The sequence below is a fragment of the Tasmannia lanceolata genome, unplaced genomic scaffold (genome assembly GCF_043159265.1).
Source record: "Tasmannia lanceolata isolate RefF3 unplaced genomic scaffold, GAP_Taslan_0.1 ptg000013l, whole genome shotgun sequence".
NCBI lineage: Eukaryota > Viridiplantae > Streptophyta > Magnoliopsida > Canellales > Winteraceae > Tasmannia > Tasmannia lanceolata.
The window spans coordinates 4,987,777-5,004,445 of NW_027518690.1; the positions used below are offsets into that span (position 1 = coordinate 4,987,777).

The 16,669-nt window shown below is 38.5% G+C and overlaps 1 protein-coding gene across 1 annotated transcript; it reads left to right on the plus strand.

Moving 5' to 3' along the window:
* The first annotated feature begins 306 nt into the window (after positions 1-306).
* Positions 307-16,601, plus strand: LOC143889585 (uncharacterized). The gene is made up of 6 exons (XM_077393851.1): positions 307-694; positions 3,822-5,034; positions 10,711-10,908; positions 11,022-11,173; positions 15,058-15,552; positions 16,241-16,601. The coding sequence occupies exons 2-5, from the start codon at positions 3,873-3,875 to the stop codon at positions 15,520-15,522; spliced, it is 1,977 nt and encodes a 658-aa protein (XP_077249966.1). The 5' UTR covers positions 307-694; positions 3,822-3,872; the 3' UTR covers positions 15,523-15,552; positions 16,241-16,601.
* The last annotated feature ends 68 nt before the right edge of the window (positions 16,602-16,669 follow it).

The window sequence follows — 16,669 nt, forward strand, 5'->3', positions numbered from 1 at the left end:
CTATTGAAATGATTTTTTGTGGTCCCCATCAAATAAACGGTTTGGATCATCCTATAAAGTGGGCTGTACAGTACTTTTTTGAAGAAAACTGGAACATAACGTCCACCCCACCATATAAAATCTGTGATCTCGTACACAAGGCATCCAAAATGGACCTCCAATGCATAAAATAACATCCGATCAAGGTGAAATCAACGACATCTAGCCAACTTATCGTTGCCATTCGGATTAACGGATCCGATCATGTACACGTGGCAGAAGTGGCCCCAATAAGTGTCCTTGAAAGAGCTTAATATGAGCTTTTTCTTTTTCCCCGTCTCGTCTCTCTATCTTCTCTCTCGCAAAGCTCGAAAAAACGCAGGAAGGAAGAAACCCTAGATATCTCCTTCCTACTTCATTTTTTACACTCTTATTTTTCTTGAGTTTTTTCTGAAAATTCCATCTCTCTCTCTCTCTCTCTCTCTCTCTCTCTCTTCTTCTTCTTCTTCTTCTTCCTTTTTTTTTTTTTTTTTTTTTTTTCTTTTGCGTTTTTTGTCAGGGAAGGAGACTGAACAAGCATAAATCTTTGGTCTTTTTAGGCGCTAATGACCATAATTTTGTGTGTGTTTTGATTAATTTTTTCTAATCCCTGTTTTCTGTTCTGAAATTAGGGTTTCGCATCAATCTTCTTTGCTCTCTGGGACCCAATTGCCCGGTAAGGTCTTTTATACCCTTTTCTTTTTATTGTTCTTTTTTATGGTCTCTTTCCTCTTGGTTTAAGGGTTGTAGAATGTGGCTTTTGGAGCATATGAACATTTATGAGTCTTAATTTTCTTCTAATATTTTTAATTAATTGGTTTCTTCTTTTTTCCGTGTGTTCTTTGGTTTCTTATGGCTGTTTGGGTATATTTTATAATCTAGGATTGTAAAATCCATATTTTACCTTATAAAATTCATCTTTTAGCTTGTACAATCCACAATTTTACAATCCTGGATTATAAAATCAATGTATCCAAACGACCCCATAGGGTCTTCTTTTGTGTTTTCATGATTTACTTAATCTTCTATGTGGGTTCTGTTTACATTGCAAAGTCCTTCATAAAATTTGATGTTTTTCTTTAATTGTGATTCCTTCATGTTATATTTGTTTACTTGACATTTTAGGCCCTGTGCGTTTCAGATTGTGACAACCGATGGTTAGGGCCCCAACCGATTGTTGGCCTTACTGGTTTTCATAATGATTATGCGACATTGGTTGCTTAGTGCTGAACTAGGTTTTGTTGATTAATTACGGAATTTTTTTATCTGTTCTGCTCGTGCCATTGTTCCTTCATGGAATTTGGATTTTTCTGTTTTTTTTTCTAGATCTGTTGGTGCTAGATATTTTTTTTCTGTTTCTGTTCCCTGTGCTGCTACAATGCTTTTGGGTTTCTTAATGATTATGTATAGAGTTTCTTAATTTTTTTTTCTGTTTCTTGATGATTATTCTTAAAAACAGAGATTCTTATGGCTGTTGATGGTGTGGAGTTTGACCGTCTTGGTTTGTGGTGAGGAGAACCCACGAATTTATAGAGAAAGAGGAGGAGAGAACAATAATAACCTCTGGCTTGTGAGAGCGATCTTTTGCTTCTCCTCCCAATCTTTCTGCTAGCTACTTTTTACTGACCTTCTATTTTTGAAAAGCAACTCCTGAAACGAGATGGACTTATCATGTATTGGACTCGAAGTTACTCAACTATCATTAGAAAGGGAGAAAAATCGAAAACTGTGACCCCTTATCATTTCCTTCTAAGAAAATGATTTTCCATCTATCCAAACTGGCCTTAAGGCTAAAATAAAAAATTAATATTCAAGATGTGTGACCCCTTAATCCACTGCATTGAAGTTTTCTGCAAATGAAATATTACATATGAGGGTCAAACATGATGGATTATATCTATGGGATAATGAATATAATATAAACACAAAATATTTGTTTATATTATATTATAACTGTTTACAATTATAATATCTATGGGTACACATTTTTTAACAAATATAATATTTAAAATGTGCTATAAAAATTATAGCACATTTTTCCATATAGAATAACTGGCGGTAAAGGAGGCCTCTGACCCGGCCTCAGAGTTGCTGCTGGCCACACCAGAAACATGCATCGGGTACTCTTTAACAAACTCTAGTCTCACTCCAGACCGACTCAACAAATCTATCTCTATCTGCCATTTTATTTTAATATATAATATAGCTGATCTATCTAATACACACAGGTTCACTTTATTGTTCAGTACTCTATATTATGATTAAAAGATCAAATAAATGTGCTCATTGATTATGATGCAAATAAAATAAAATGAAATATGTATTTACATAAACGAAGCTCAGATAACAGAACAGAGAAGTAATGAGAAACAAATGGATGGTTGCAGGCAAAAAAGGGGAGTGGAGAATCGGTCTGTTTTTATGCTTTTTCGAGTTCCCCTTTTGTCTCTCTGCAATTTGCATGCTTTGAATGCCCTCTTCTGTTTCTGTAGCTCTCAAATTTAGACCCCAAATTTCCACCCTGTACCCCTGCCTCTCTTGTTCTTTCTTTAGTCTCTCTCTAATGGGCAATTTTTTAGTTCCTTTCTTTTACACCTATAGGTGTGCACCCTTTTACCATACTTTGGGCACTTTTTGACTAGACACATGGACATGATGGGGTCCATTGATCTAAACCTTTAAATTATTATAGAGTACAAAAAGGAAAATTATATTACATAAGAGGATCAAACATTATGGATTATATCTAGAGAACATTAATCTAGATCAATGAGCACAATAATTTAGAGAAAGAGGAGGAGAGAACAATGAATGTACTTGAATTCTATGTATTGTTCTCTAAATTACAAGACCCTCTTCTTAGTCTTGAACATGATGCACCTGTTGATGAGATATACTTGATGATCTAACGGGCCTAAATCTGACTATCAAGGTTGATCTTACATCGCTGATAATGCCTTGAATTGAGTATTTTGAGGATTTCACATCTCATTTAGTCCCTGTTTGGTTGTAGGCAACAGTTGCAAGTTGAGCCTAGCCCCACCAAAGATGGAAGGGTAAAAGATCACGTGATTTGAATCACGTGACCATTGATCCAAATCACATCCCTTCGTCAAAAGTATAAAACCCATTTGCAGAAAAGTTTAATGCAATGGATTAAGGCGTCACACATCTTGAATATTAATTTTTTATTTTATCCTTAAGGTCCAGTTCGGATTGATGGAAAAACATTTCCTTAGAAGGAAATGATAAGGGTCACAATTTTTGATTTTTTTCCCTTTCTAATGATAGTTGAGTAACTCCGAGTCTAATACCTGATCCGCCCTTCTTGTCTCACTCCGGTTACCTAATTTATTTGAATCGAAAAAATAAATAATTTACTGAATTCATTCTTTCGGGTTTCTGTTTGTAATTTCTTCATGATTGGATATATTTTGAACCCTCTTTATTTCACTTTCTTAGTTTTTCTTATTGGCTTCTGTCTAACTTTACTTTGTTGCTGGGTAGTTAATTTTCTTTCTATATTTTCCGAAATTTCACTATTTTTTTATTTTTATTCTGCTTTCATTTCATATTTGTGAGGGCATTGGGTTGTCTTATTGTTTTTTTTCAAAAATACTCCCGTTTTGGCAGTATATTCGTGAAATTTTTTACTCTTATGGTTTCTTGCTTTTCAGCTGAACTTTCTGTCTTGGTTTGATGAACTTATTCTCTGTGGGTATGCTTTGATTTATTGATCGTTTATTGAATTCTCTTAGAATATATGTATTGGTTTATGTGAATTGTATTTCATTGATGATTAGGTCGTGAAGACTGAAGAGGAATCTGGGTTTGGTTTTAGACAACTAGGAAAGATGTCCTCGCGGTATCCTGTGCTTGACAACCGACCCATCGACCAATGGAAGGTAACAGAATTGAAGGAGGAGCTTAAGAGAAGGAAACTTATTACGAAGGGTCTGAAGGAGGATTTGGTGAAGCGATTGGATGAATCCATACGCAATGAGATGGAAAATGAAGAAATGGGTAATGGTTTCAAGCCTGATCCTGTTCACCATGCGACGTGTGGTGATGCAGAAACAAAGCTAATTGACAACCAAGTGGTAGAAAATGCTACAGATTTTGTGGAGAATAAAAATGAACGGGTGGATGATGACGCTATCATGGTTGACATTGATGATAGCACTGCCGAGACTGGTCAGGGGATCAAAGTTCAGGACGAGGAGTCAAAGGGTATTATGTATAATGATGGAGTGGTTGAGGAAACAAAGGATAGTGCTAATACAGATGGCGTGGTTGCAGACAACGAGACTATTCTAACACAGTTAGAGTCTGGTGGGGCCCAAGAGTTAAACAATGCTGTATCACAGGTGGAGAATGAGGATCCAAAGCCTCCTATTGAAGATATCAAGCTCGACATGTCTGATCCGAATAACCAGGTATCTGAGGTCAGCCCTGTTTTAGGGTTTCAAGTAAAGTGTGAGTCTATTTCTAGTGATTCTGTGTCAATTAATGAAAAGAATGAACTAAAGGATAATTTGAATGCTGATAATTTCCATTTAGAATTAGAAGTTATTAATCCAGAGATGGTGCAACCATCATCCAACGATGTACCTCCTATCGGTGTCGATTTATGTTCATTGGATGATCAAGAGCCAGGTGGGACCCAGGGATCAATGGAAGAGATAGATGACAACAATGCTGAAAATGTGGTTCTTAGCAAGAAACATGATAGTGCAGATGGGGGTTCTTCAGAAAAATTAAATTTAGACCGAAGTTCGGGGGAAGATTCTCTGGAGGAGGATGTATTGGACAGTAAGCAAATCGATTCCAATCATAATTCTGATGAAGCTGTAGATAGGAGTTCGCTTACCGAATTGCATGTTGTAAAAGAAGAAGTTGTAAAAGAGGAATGTCCCGTTGATGCTATGGTAGCTGGGTTCTCTCATGAGGAGAAGGGTAATCTTGCTGAAAAGAATAACAATCTGGCAATTTCTTCTGAGAAAAGAAAGCTTGAAGGTACTGTCTGTACTCCATCTTTTATTTCCTCTTATTTTATGCGGATTTTTTTTACTTTTATGCGCAATTTCTTTTTGCTTTCTTTAACTCTTGACTCCAGTGCTACCTTCACCATATTTCTGTGTGTGTGTGTGTGTGTGGGCGTGCGTGCGCGCGTGTATATATATATATATATATATATATATATATATATATATATATATATATATATAGAGAGAGAGAGAGAGAGAGAGAGAGAGAGAGAGAGAGAGAGAGAGAGAGAGAGAGAGAGAGAGAGAGAGAGAGAGAGAGGACGTCTTTATAATCTTCTTTCGCTGTCACGTTGTTTTTTATTTCTTATTGTATGGTCTGTTGTCCAATGTTTGTGGTAATCTAGTGCGACGACCTATAACTTGTGTGGCTTGGAGTAGGGATTGGTACTTCAACATACCGCACTTTTGGATAAAAATCAAGATCCCTATTTTTTTTGAATGGTAGAAGATTTTATTAAAAGCAATAGGAGACCGGGATGGTCAATACAGCAGCAATTAAGAGAGATACACATAGAGGAGCAAGAAAAAGACCATCCCACCCATACTTGGGAGAGGAGAACAAACATCAAGGAAGAAGAAAATAAAAAAGATCCAACCATTCCTTCGAGACGTCCTCTCTGGCTAACCTATCGGCTACACCATTCGCCGACCTCCTCACATGACTATAGGAAGGAAGAGATTCACCCACGCTGTCTTGAATCTCCTCAAAGACTTCAGTGAATCTCCACGGATAAGGAGACGCACCATTAAGCCATCTAATAAAATTGAGTGTGTCCCCTTCCACTATCACTTTATCCAAGTCCACATTTTCAAGAAGCTTGATTCCGTGATACGTGGCATGCACTTCTACTTCCCTTGAATCCACAATCCCTACCAGTCCCGAGAAAGCCCACCTTACTATCCCATTCCCATCTCTAAGAACACCTTTGATACTTGAAGGCTCTGGATTTCCCATGTTGGAGCCGTCGAGGTTTATCTTTAGATAACCCGGAGAAGGAGGTTTCCAATCATACACGATCTCAGGGCTCAGCTCTGAGATAAGGTAGATTTCCTTCCACCCATACCATAGATCATGGGCAGCCACAAATCTGAAACATGGAATAGACTTTGCCCAAGCAATAGAGAAAGCAATAATTTTATTGACAAGAAAGGAGGGTCTCTTGGTACCTTTAAAAACCCGAGCATTCCTCACTTTCTACAATAACCAAATCGTTGCAAGGAGGGATTAGTTCCAAAGAATCTTCCCTTTCTCCATGGAACCAAGGACCAACTTTCCAATAAATCTACAAGTGTTGCCGGGAAAAACCATTCTATTTCAAATCTGACCAGAATGCAGCTCCACACCTCTCTGGCCAACTTACAATGAATAAATATATGGTCCACCGATTCCCCCACCTCTATACAAAGGGCACAATGGTCAATGATGAGCATTTCCTGCTTTCGTAGGAAGTCCACTGTCTAAATTTTTCCAAGGCAGGCTGCCCACCCGAATACGCATACCCTTGTAGGCACTTGGTTCGACCAAACTTTGGTGACTCTGGAAGGCACATGATAAGACACAAGATGAAGAGGGAAAGATTTGTCAGTGAATACACCCGCTGAGTTCCAGATCCAAACTCTTCTATCTTAGCCAAACATCTTGGTATAGCACTCTTCCAGGATCCCTATTTCTTATGATATGCAAAATCTACATGTGTAGTTGTTTGCTACATGGATTGGGCAAAAGTGTTTCCATGTGCCCTTGAAATATATCTGAACTGTTTTTCTTTTTCTTATTTTGGCCTTTATGAATTGAATTATATTCAAGTTAGGGGATTGCATTGCTTATCATCTCTGGAAGGATTGTGTTTGTGTCATGTACATCAATTTTTTTTTTGGGAACTTGTTCCGAAAGTGGAGTTAGGAGTGTTTCGATAGATTAGTGAGAAGATTTCTAGGTGTTCTGGGTGAGGCTGTCATCCCCACATTCTTGAGCCTCAGTCATAATTGGAGGCCTCACATTTGAGGGCATGCATCGTTAGGAAATCTTGTTCTAGGTAATAAATTGAAAACATTTTAGTTGCCTCCATTTATTTAATGCTTGGGGAGTCCAAGATGAGTAGGGCTGTCGACTTTGAAAAGTTACCCTGCTCAGAGATGTATCATATCCGTTTGTTTTGTGCACACACGACAATGCACCATATCTTTCATCTTTATGAATATTACAGTTCTCTGGGTCTCTTATGAGTCATTTCTTTTCATGTGCATAACGCTTTGCACTTCTCATGGGAATTGTGGGTCCTATCTCCTGCTTTATAGGCAAGGCATGTGAGGCCCTCTCTATTCTTATCGATACAAAACTTGTGGGTCCCATCCCTGATTAGATATAAAGAATGCTTGCGGGACCAATGCTTCACATTCTGTAATTCATGGACCCATCTCTTATGTTGCAAGGTTTATTTGTCCCATACATATGGGTCTATCAATTCAAAAAATTAGATGTCAATAATGTCTTCTCAGCGAAGGAACTAATGTTCATGTTTTCAAAGGTGTTCAAGTCATATCTCTTGAGGTGTTTGATGCACAAAAAATGTGTCAAGGCACACAAGATAAAATGCAACACCTCGAAGGTGTGTCCTGAGAGCAAAGGCATAAAAAAAGTGTCAAGGCACCTTGACACTTTTTTTTATGCCTCTGCCCCTTGGATGTAGGCCTCACATGCATATGATTCTAGGGTGTCATTTTTGCACCTGAACTCATTTACTTTGGCCATTTTCTTTTGTGTGTGTGTGTGGTGTTGGGGGGGGGGGGGGGGGGGGGGGGGGCTTGTCTTATAGGACCTATTTCATATTCTGAGAATCTATTGGATGATTTTATGAAGTTTTTTTCAATTATAGAAGTTTAAATCAAATATGAAACCTATATGATCGTTGGGCTCCATAGGAGTATACAAGGGTTATAGCTCGAGACATTAATAGTACACATGTTTTTTTCTACATTTTGTCATTTTTAAAATTTTGTAAATTTCTTTGTTTTGTTGTTTTTTTTTTTAAATTCAGAAGTACCTGCTCTCATACCATGTAGTGGATCAACTTGCTTTCTAGGTAGGATGGGTCATCCCATTGAGGTTTGAGGTCCAATATTGGGTTCAGGCCCACATTTGTGTCACCGTTCCTGTTATAGACATGCCATGTTTGAGACAGATATCTGGTGCCCATTTGGGTGGTCATACTTAGGGGTGGCCAGAACCGAAGAACCGAACCGGAACCGAACTGTAAAAAAATATTTTTGGTCCGGTCCGGTTCCACTGATGAAGAACCGAAAAATTTCGGTTCGGTTCCGGGTCTAATGTTCTCGGTTCGGTTCCGGAACCGAAGAACCGAACTTTGAATATATATATATATATATATATATATATATATAATATTTTTATATTTCTATTATACATATACTTAATAATATAAATTACTTATAATATTAATAAGTAATAGTTAATACTATTCTTATAATAAGAAAGTAACTTATATTATAACTTTAATTAAAAGTTTTTATAAATTATAATTAATAATTAATAATTACCCATTAGAACCGAAGAACCGAACCGGACCGAACCGATTATGTTCGGTCCGGTTCCGTTCGGTCCTACTGTGTAGTACGGTTCAGTTCGGTTCTTACGGTTCATGGAACCGAGAACCGAGAACCGAAAAAAAATGAACCGAGAACCGAGAACCGAACCGGTTGGCCACCCCTAGTACTGGCTACCTTTTTAAAAATTATTTTGATTTTTAAAGCTTTGAAATTAAGTTTAGAAAGAAAATACTACCTAATGCTTGAAAATACATAAAAATATATTAACTTTAAGGTTAAGCCTTTGCAGCTCTGATCCACCGGTGCTAACCTCAAGAATATCACATCATTTCTTTGATGATGGTATTTAAGTTTCATCTGGTGTTCTTCTCTAATTTGGTTGGTTTTTGTACATGGTATACTACATTCTTTCATTAAATGACATCGGCAACCAAGTTCGTCATAAAAACATTAGCTCCCTTTCAGTGTCTCCTGGCTAGGTGCAGTTCACTTGGTTTTGCATCTTTGTATTTTTTTGTTTTCTTGTACATCTTTTCTCAACTCAACTCAACTCAACTAAGCCTTTGTCCCAAACTAGTTGGGGTTCGCTTTAGCTAAAGCCAGGGTTTTTAGCAAATTCGACATGAACTCTTGATGCTGGCAAATCCAGATCGCTGAAAAGTATAGTGCTCAGACAGCTTGGACAGTTCCTATGGGACAATATGAATGGAACGTCATGCCGTTCGGACTCAAACAATGCCCCATCTGAACTCAATCTGATCTCGAAAGAAGCTAATTAAATAAAGCCAATCCCGAAATCGACCTTCTTAAGTGGACAGGGCCCTCTTGTCTACACCCTGCCCCCCAGAAAAATTGCTTGAACTGGGCCTCGCCTTAGGGGCTTATAGTTTAATTGGTTGAAACGTACCGCTTCGTGGTCTCCGATCAGGAAAGAGAGCTAGTACAGCACAGAGAAAGGGGGCTTGCGTAGGTAAAAGACAAGGGAGGAAACAAACAAGGTTAGGAGAACAATGTTGCACAGGGACAACTCGCACCACGAACTATCTGGTAGATTTGAGTAGGCTGAGTTTAGGATTCTTCACGCCCAGGACGAGGCCCGGGATCAGCCATGAGAACTAAGCAGATTCAAGAAAGAAGGAATGAAAGTTCTACATCTTTTGTGTCTCGAAATTTTATTTTCATAATACTGCCATTAAAAGCCCAAACCCTGCCCCCCAGAAAAATTGCTTGAACTGGGCCTCGCCTTAGGGGCTTATAGTTTAATTGGTTGAAACGTACCGCTTCGTGGTCTCCGATCAGGAAAGAGAGCTAGTACAGCACAGAGAAAGGGGGCTTGCGTAGGTAAATGACAAGGGAGGAAACAAACAAGGTTAGGAGAACAATGTTGCACAGGGACAACTCGCACCACAAACTATCTGGTAGACTTGAGTAGGCTGAGTTTAGGATTCTTCACGCCCAGGACGAGGCCCGGGATCAGCCATGAGAACTAAGCAGATTCAAGAAAGAAGGAATGAAAGTTCTACATCTTTTGTGTCTCGAAATTTTATTTTCATAATACTGCCATTAAAAGCCCACACCCTGCCCCCCCAGAAAAATTGCTTGAACTGGGCCTCGCCTTAGGGGCTTATAGTTTAATTGATTGAAACGTACCGCTTCGTGGTCTCCGATCAGGAAAGAGAGCTAGTACAGCACAGAGAAAGGGGGCTTGCGTAGGTAAAGGACAAGGGAGGAAACAAGCAAGGTTAGGAGAACAATGTTGCACAGGGACAACTCGCACCACGAACTATCTGGTAGAGTTGAGTAGGCTGAGTTTAGGATTCTTCACGCCCAGGACGAGGCCTGGGATCAGCCATGAGAACTAAGCAGATTCAAGAAAGAAGGAATGAAAGTTGTACATCTTTTGTGTCTTGAAATTTTCTTTTCATAATACTGCCATTAAAAAAGAAATTTTCTTTTATACTGATATCACCAAAGTCAAGGGATAAAACTTTTAGGTACTTATTATTGTTTTCACTTGCAAGGTTTGTGAGATCAATAATATTTTGAAATCCCTATTATATTTAATTTGTTTGCACAGATCAAGAAGCAGTCGGGATCAATGAACTTTCCAAGAGGCAACGCCGTTGGTTTTCGGAAACCCTAAAAGTTCCTGAACCACAACCCTCTAATTTAACACCTTCGAGCACACCTAAGGATGGCTCTCAGCCTACTCCCAGACGCATATTCAACAGGTCTAGCTCAGCACTCAGTGGAGATGCCCCGAAGGAGCGTGTTGGTAAGTATGGTGATCATGTTGTTGGCATTCGAAGTCCCTAAATATATTTTTTTTCGTAGTCCCTGAATATTGGGTATGATTTTTCTGAATATTGTGCTGTTTAACTTTCGCAGTTCCACCATCGCAGAAAGCAGCGACGACTTCCCTCAGGATTGATCGTTTTGTGCGTCCATTTACTTTGAAAGCCGTGCAGGAGCTTCTGGCAAAAACTGGAACTGTCTGCAATTTCTGGATGGACCACATCAAGACCCACTGCTATGTCATGGTACTCTCTCTCTCTCTCTCTCTCTCTCTCTCTCTCTCTCTCTCTCTCCACACACACACACACACACACACACACGGGAAAACTGTTCCTCCGCTCGAGCGTGGATAAGCTTATCTGCGATCGAGTGCAAAAGACAGGGTGGGCCCACATTTTTGGGGTGAGCCATAGCATTCCTTTGAAAGACCCTTACCTGGATAGGGTGTCCACAAAAAATCTGATCCATAGGATCACCCTAACCCATCCAAAAGTGGAGGGAAAAAATGGGCAGATTTGTGGGCAAACAGTGTCCATCCATTTTTCTCTCCACTTTTGTATGGGTTAGGATGATCCTATGGATTTGATTGTTGGTACACACCCTATCTATGGAAGGGCCTTCCAAATGAATGCTTTGGATCACCCCAAAAATGTGAGCCTGCATGATCTTTTTGCACTCGAGGGCAGATAACCTATTTGCGCTCGAGCTCAGGAACAGTTCTACCTATATATATATATATATATATATATATATATATATATATATATATATATCTATCTTCTTGGAGGAGCAAAATATTTGTATCCTTTTTAGTTGGTTTTAGTCTCGTGGAGCATTGGAAACTAATCAGGATGACACTTAGGGCCTCTTTGGAGAGGCATATAGCTTCCGTCGAGACAAAGAGACCTTAGGGTTCGTTGCAAGACACGAGTTGTTAGATTTAATGAACGGCTAGGATTAAAACAATTTTTTACTGGGTGGATAGAGCAACCACCTGGTAACCAGTTCCCAAGAACACAAGGAAGAGAAGAACGGGATGATCCCCAACTTCCATATAGAAGAAAAATAGTAATTTTTGTTCTTGTCTTTTTTTTTACCCTCCGTGTCTCGGTTTTTAATCTGACAGCCTCTTATTAAAAATGAGTACGAATTCCTGGCAATTAAAACTGCCGGAAAACCCTCCTCACCTCTCCTCCGCATTTTTGAGACTGGCGTAGTTCCTGAAACTCTGCAGATTGAATTCCAAAAATGGTACTTTAGCAAGGAAGAAATGGAAAAGAAAATCCTAGTTCTTGGAATTAAACAAATGGGATGCTAGGGTTTCTTGAAATATTCATGAACAGAGATCTGCAAATCGGTCATGTACCATGAGCAAGACACTAGCTTAGCTTTCTCAGTTACCTTTTCTTTCCTAGTTAATTTTACCCCTAAGTTTGTCTTTCTCTGCAAATCCACCGATTACCGAGTGGCTGCTTTTTCACCCTGTGACCTTCTCTTTTAATCTGAAATGCTTCTTGAATCCAATGGTCCACACGTCGCTACGAACTGGCCTCCTCTTGGATACCCTCTAAAAGTTATATATATATATATATATATATATACATTTCCTACACACTTGTGTAGGTAAGTTACCTACACACTAGCTTAAAATACAGTGGGGGCCCACATTGTTTATTAATCAGAAATATATATTTATTAATCAGTATTTGCAAATGAGATTATTTCTTCTCTCATCTGCAAATAATGGATATAATGTCTTTGTATTTACCTTTAGATGATTAGTGGCTTCTAAAGAGGCCCTAATGTTTCATTTGCAGATGAGAAAGAAGAAATAATTTCAGTTATAATGGCTTTGTATTTACTTTAGATGATTAATGGCTTCTAAAGAGGCCCTAATGTTTCATTTGCATATAAGATTAACCTAAAATAACTGTATCTGAAAACAATGCCCTATGTTGGAACTTGGATAATTTTCTTCATGAACACACTGACTTTAATGAAATGTTCACTTGTGCAAGTGCGAGTAAAAGAAAGACTTAATTTATGAACCTCTCGAGTTGTCCAGTGACCAAAATTTTTATTTCTGTGTATTGGTGAAATCAAGTCTGAGAGCAGTGTGCGCTTTTATACTAGAAACACATCATATAATTATATTTATATATAACCCATCTGCAAACACCTTGGTGGTTATTCGGTCATATTTTTTCTGCCATGCATTGCTTTGTAACTTGCAGTCCAATTGATTAAAGTGGCACTCAGAAACTTCATAATTTCATGTCTTTGCAGATATTATAATATTAGGAATGTAATGTAATATTTTTTTTATAGGCAAGCAGCTCGGATTAAAGCGAACTCTAATGTATTATAATGTGCTGTCCCACCACAGATTGGAGGTTAGGACCATTCTCTATGGTAAGGGTGTCAATTTTGGCTCGGGCTCGGAAGCTCGCTCGAGCTCGGCTCGAATCCTTAACGAGCCGAGCCGGCTCGTTAAGCTTAACGAGCCGAGCCCGAGTTAGGCCAGGCTCGGCTCGGCTTGGCTCGTTAAGGCTCGTCATGTCAACATCATTTGCAAAAAAAACGTAATGAGGGTGTGTATGTCATGTCAGCATCATTGCAAAAACGTACTCGTATCAAACGGTTGTGAAAAATCGGATTAATTTTTTCCCGTAATTGTCATAACTTTTAACTTTTTTTGGTATTTTTTTCTTAATTGTCATAACTTACTGCCTTTTCATGGTAATTTTTCATTTAAAACTTTATCATTCAGCTAATTTACTTTTTTGTTTGTAATGATTACATTTTTTCCTTATTTGCTTTTGCTAGCGACATTTGCTGTGCGAGAACTTTATAACCCAAGCTCGATAAACCCAAGCTCGATAAAGCTCGCGAGCTTGACAGAGCCGAGCCGAGCCGAGCCTGGCCAAGCTCGGCTCGGCTCGGCTCGTTTACACCCCTACTCTATGGAGATGATTTTCACGACACAATCTATTTCGTTGGGGCCCAATAGCTGAGAAATCATAATGTTCTATTTGCAAATAATAGTAATTATATTATCATTTTGCACATAATCAATAGATTTAGGTCACATGGTCAACTAACTTGCATACAGCAAAAGATTTAGGTAAAAAATTCACATACCAAATTCAAAATCTTAGTGCTACGGTGTTACCAATCCGGTCTCTAGAATTTCAAACGCCCAGTTGACATTCTTTAAATTTCTACCAATTCACTACAAAGACCTCCACAGTCCCAAATCAAAATTCTCAATTCTTTGATGTTGCCAATTCTATCCCTTGAATTTCAAACACCCATTTCACATTCTTCAAATTTCTACCAATTCATTACAAAGATCTCCACAGACCCATGTCAAAATTCTCAATTGTTCTATGTTACCAATCCTATCCCTAGAAAAGGTTGTTATGATGGGCTTTAAGAGCTGGATTTACTTGTGAAGATCTCCTGTAACACAAAATGTAGATTGCACAGAGAAACTTGGAGAGTTCTAGTCTGGATCTTTCTGCTTTGCTATTCTATTTGTTGGAGGTATGGTTATAATAGAGGTGCTGATACCCTGGTGTTTGTTAGTAACAGTGTTAATAGGACTAATTGGAGGTTAGCTTGTAGAAATGACTGATGGAAGAGCTTGGTACAGAGAAGTGCCCTTGGAGACTCAAGCATATATTTCGCCACTGGCATGATGAAGGAAGATATGTCCCAGTTATTTTATTTTGTTTCTTGTTTTACTATTTCTTGGTCCAGGGTATGCCTGGAGTCCCGGACCAGTGTTTTGATGTTTTGTAATACAGGAGTCATCCTGGTCCCCAACGTAATTCTAATATCAATGAAAATATGTCAACTTTCAATATATATATATATATATATATATATATATATATATATATATAGAGAGAGAGAGAGAGAGAGAGAGAGAGAGAGAGAGAGAGAGAGGTTTGGCTCACAGTTTCCTCTACTTTAGCCTCAAGTTCAGATTTTTACTTTACCAACCAATGCATTTAATCCAGAACTCAACTTGTGGCCATGCTTTACACATCCCTAGGATCCTTTATGTTAAGAATGACAGACTTGTGTCGAGGCAATTCTAATGGATCTTTCTTGGTTTATCTAGTACTCCTCGGTGGAAGAGGCCGTAGAGACTCGAAATGCGCTGTACAATTTCCAATGGCCGACGAACGGTGGACGCCTTCTGGCAGCTGAGTTTGTCGACCCGCAAGAAGTGAAAATCCGTGCCGAAGCTTCTCCACAGTCTCCACTACCCGTGAGCACCACACCAACTACCCCTTCAGCTCCATCCCTGCAAGCTCAACCTTCCTCTCGCCAACATTTACTCCGGCAGCAGCTACCACCCCCACCTCCCCTCCCACCCCCACCACCCATAACCAACCCACCTCCCGCAAGGGAACGTCTTACACTTCCACCCCCACCCCCCAAGAAACCAGACCCACCGCCTGTGCTGACACTCGATGATCTCTTCAGAAAAACTAGAACCACCCCTCGTATCTATTACTTGCCACTGTCTGAAGAACAGATTGCAGCAAAACTCGCAGCACAAGGCAGAAACAGCAAGGCCTAATGACCGAGCTTCTCGCTTCTCTATGTGAAGGTTTGTCTGATCTATTTAATTATGTCACACATATCTCTGATATATCAGCACAACCACATTTTAATAATTGCACTAACACAGCTTTTTTAATTAAAAGAGCTGAGTTAGTGATTTTATTGTGATATTTTCATTTTTTAATGGCTATTGTGACATTTTCATAGAATGATATAATCCTGAAATAATCCTGATATTTTAAAAATATAGCAATATTTTCATTTTTTATCATTTACTGTGAAAATAATGTGGTGATAATATCGTGATCTTTTTTACGGTATTTTTTATTTTATTTTTTCTTAAATTTTATATTTTTAAATAATTTAAGGTTTGCAACCCCTGTGGATAATTCACACCTCTTTAATGTGAATCGATGTTAGAAAGCTTTGAAGTCTTCCATATACCCTCCTTTAAAGGGATGTGGATTATCCTGCAGGAGGTGCGAATTTATCATCGCCCTAATTATATTTTTACCTTTCCGATATATAAAATAAAAAATAAAAAAATCCCAACATTTCCTCTTGCCGAGAAATTCCCTAGAAAAATATCTGTGACTTGGCTGTTTACCAAAGCTCTTGTTTTATACTAAGTTTGCTGATATGTATTTATGGTAAGTAAGATTATTTCTATAATAACTGTCTTTAGAGGTTCAGAGTAGTTTTAGTTTGAAAATGACATGGTTTTGTTTGTGCAGAACGGGTTAGGATCGCTCTTCAGTTTGGGGTTTTGTGTACAGCGGTTTAGGGTCATGTATCGAATTCGAACTGGGCACTACTGTTGGCCTATGAACGCTTTAGGCTGGAAGAGTCTGAACTTTTCTTTTTTCCCCAGTCCAGTTATTTTTAGATCTAGAATTCTATCTTAAGTAAACTTCAACTAGGTCCCAGTATGTGGATGTTCATTCTGACTTATGCAGAGTTGATCAATTGATGTTATTAAACATATTTCTTGTTTGTTGTTTGAATTCCCTTGCAAAATGCTTAGAATCTGAAAATGGGTGTCATCATAAACAGATCTGATTTTCATATGCTGCAATGGAATTGAAATTAATGATCTATCTGTGAAGTAAGATTAGAATTTAGCACAAAATTCAGACCAGATTTGGGGATCCAATGAATTGATA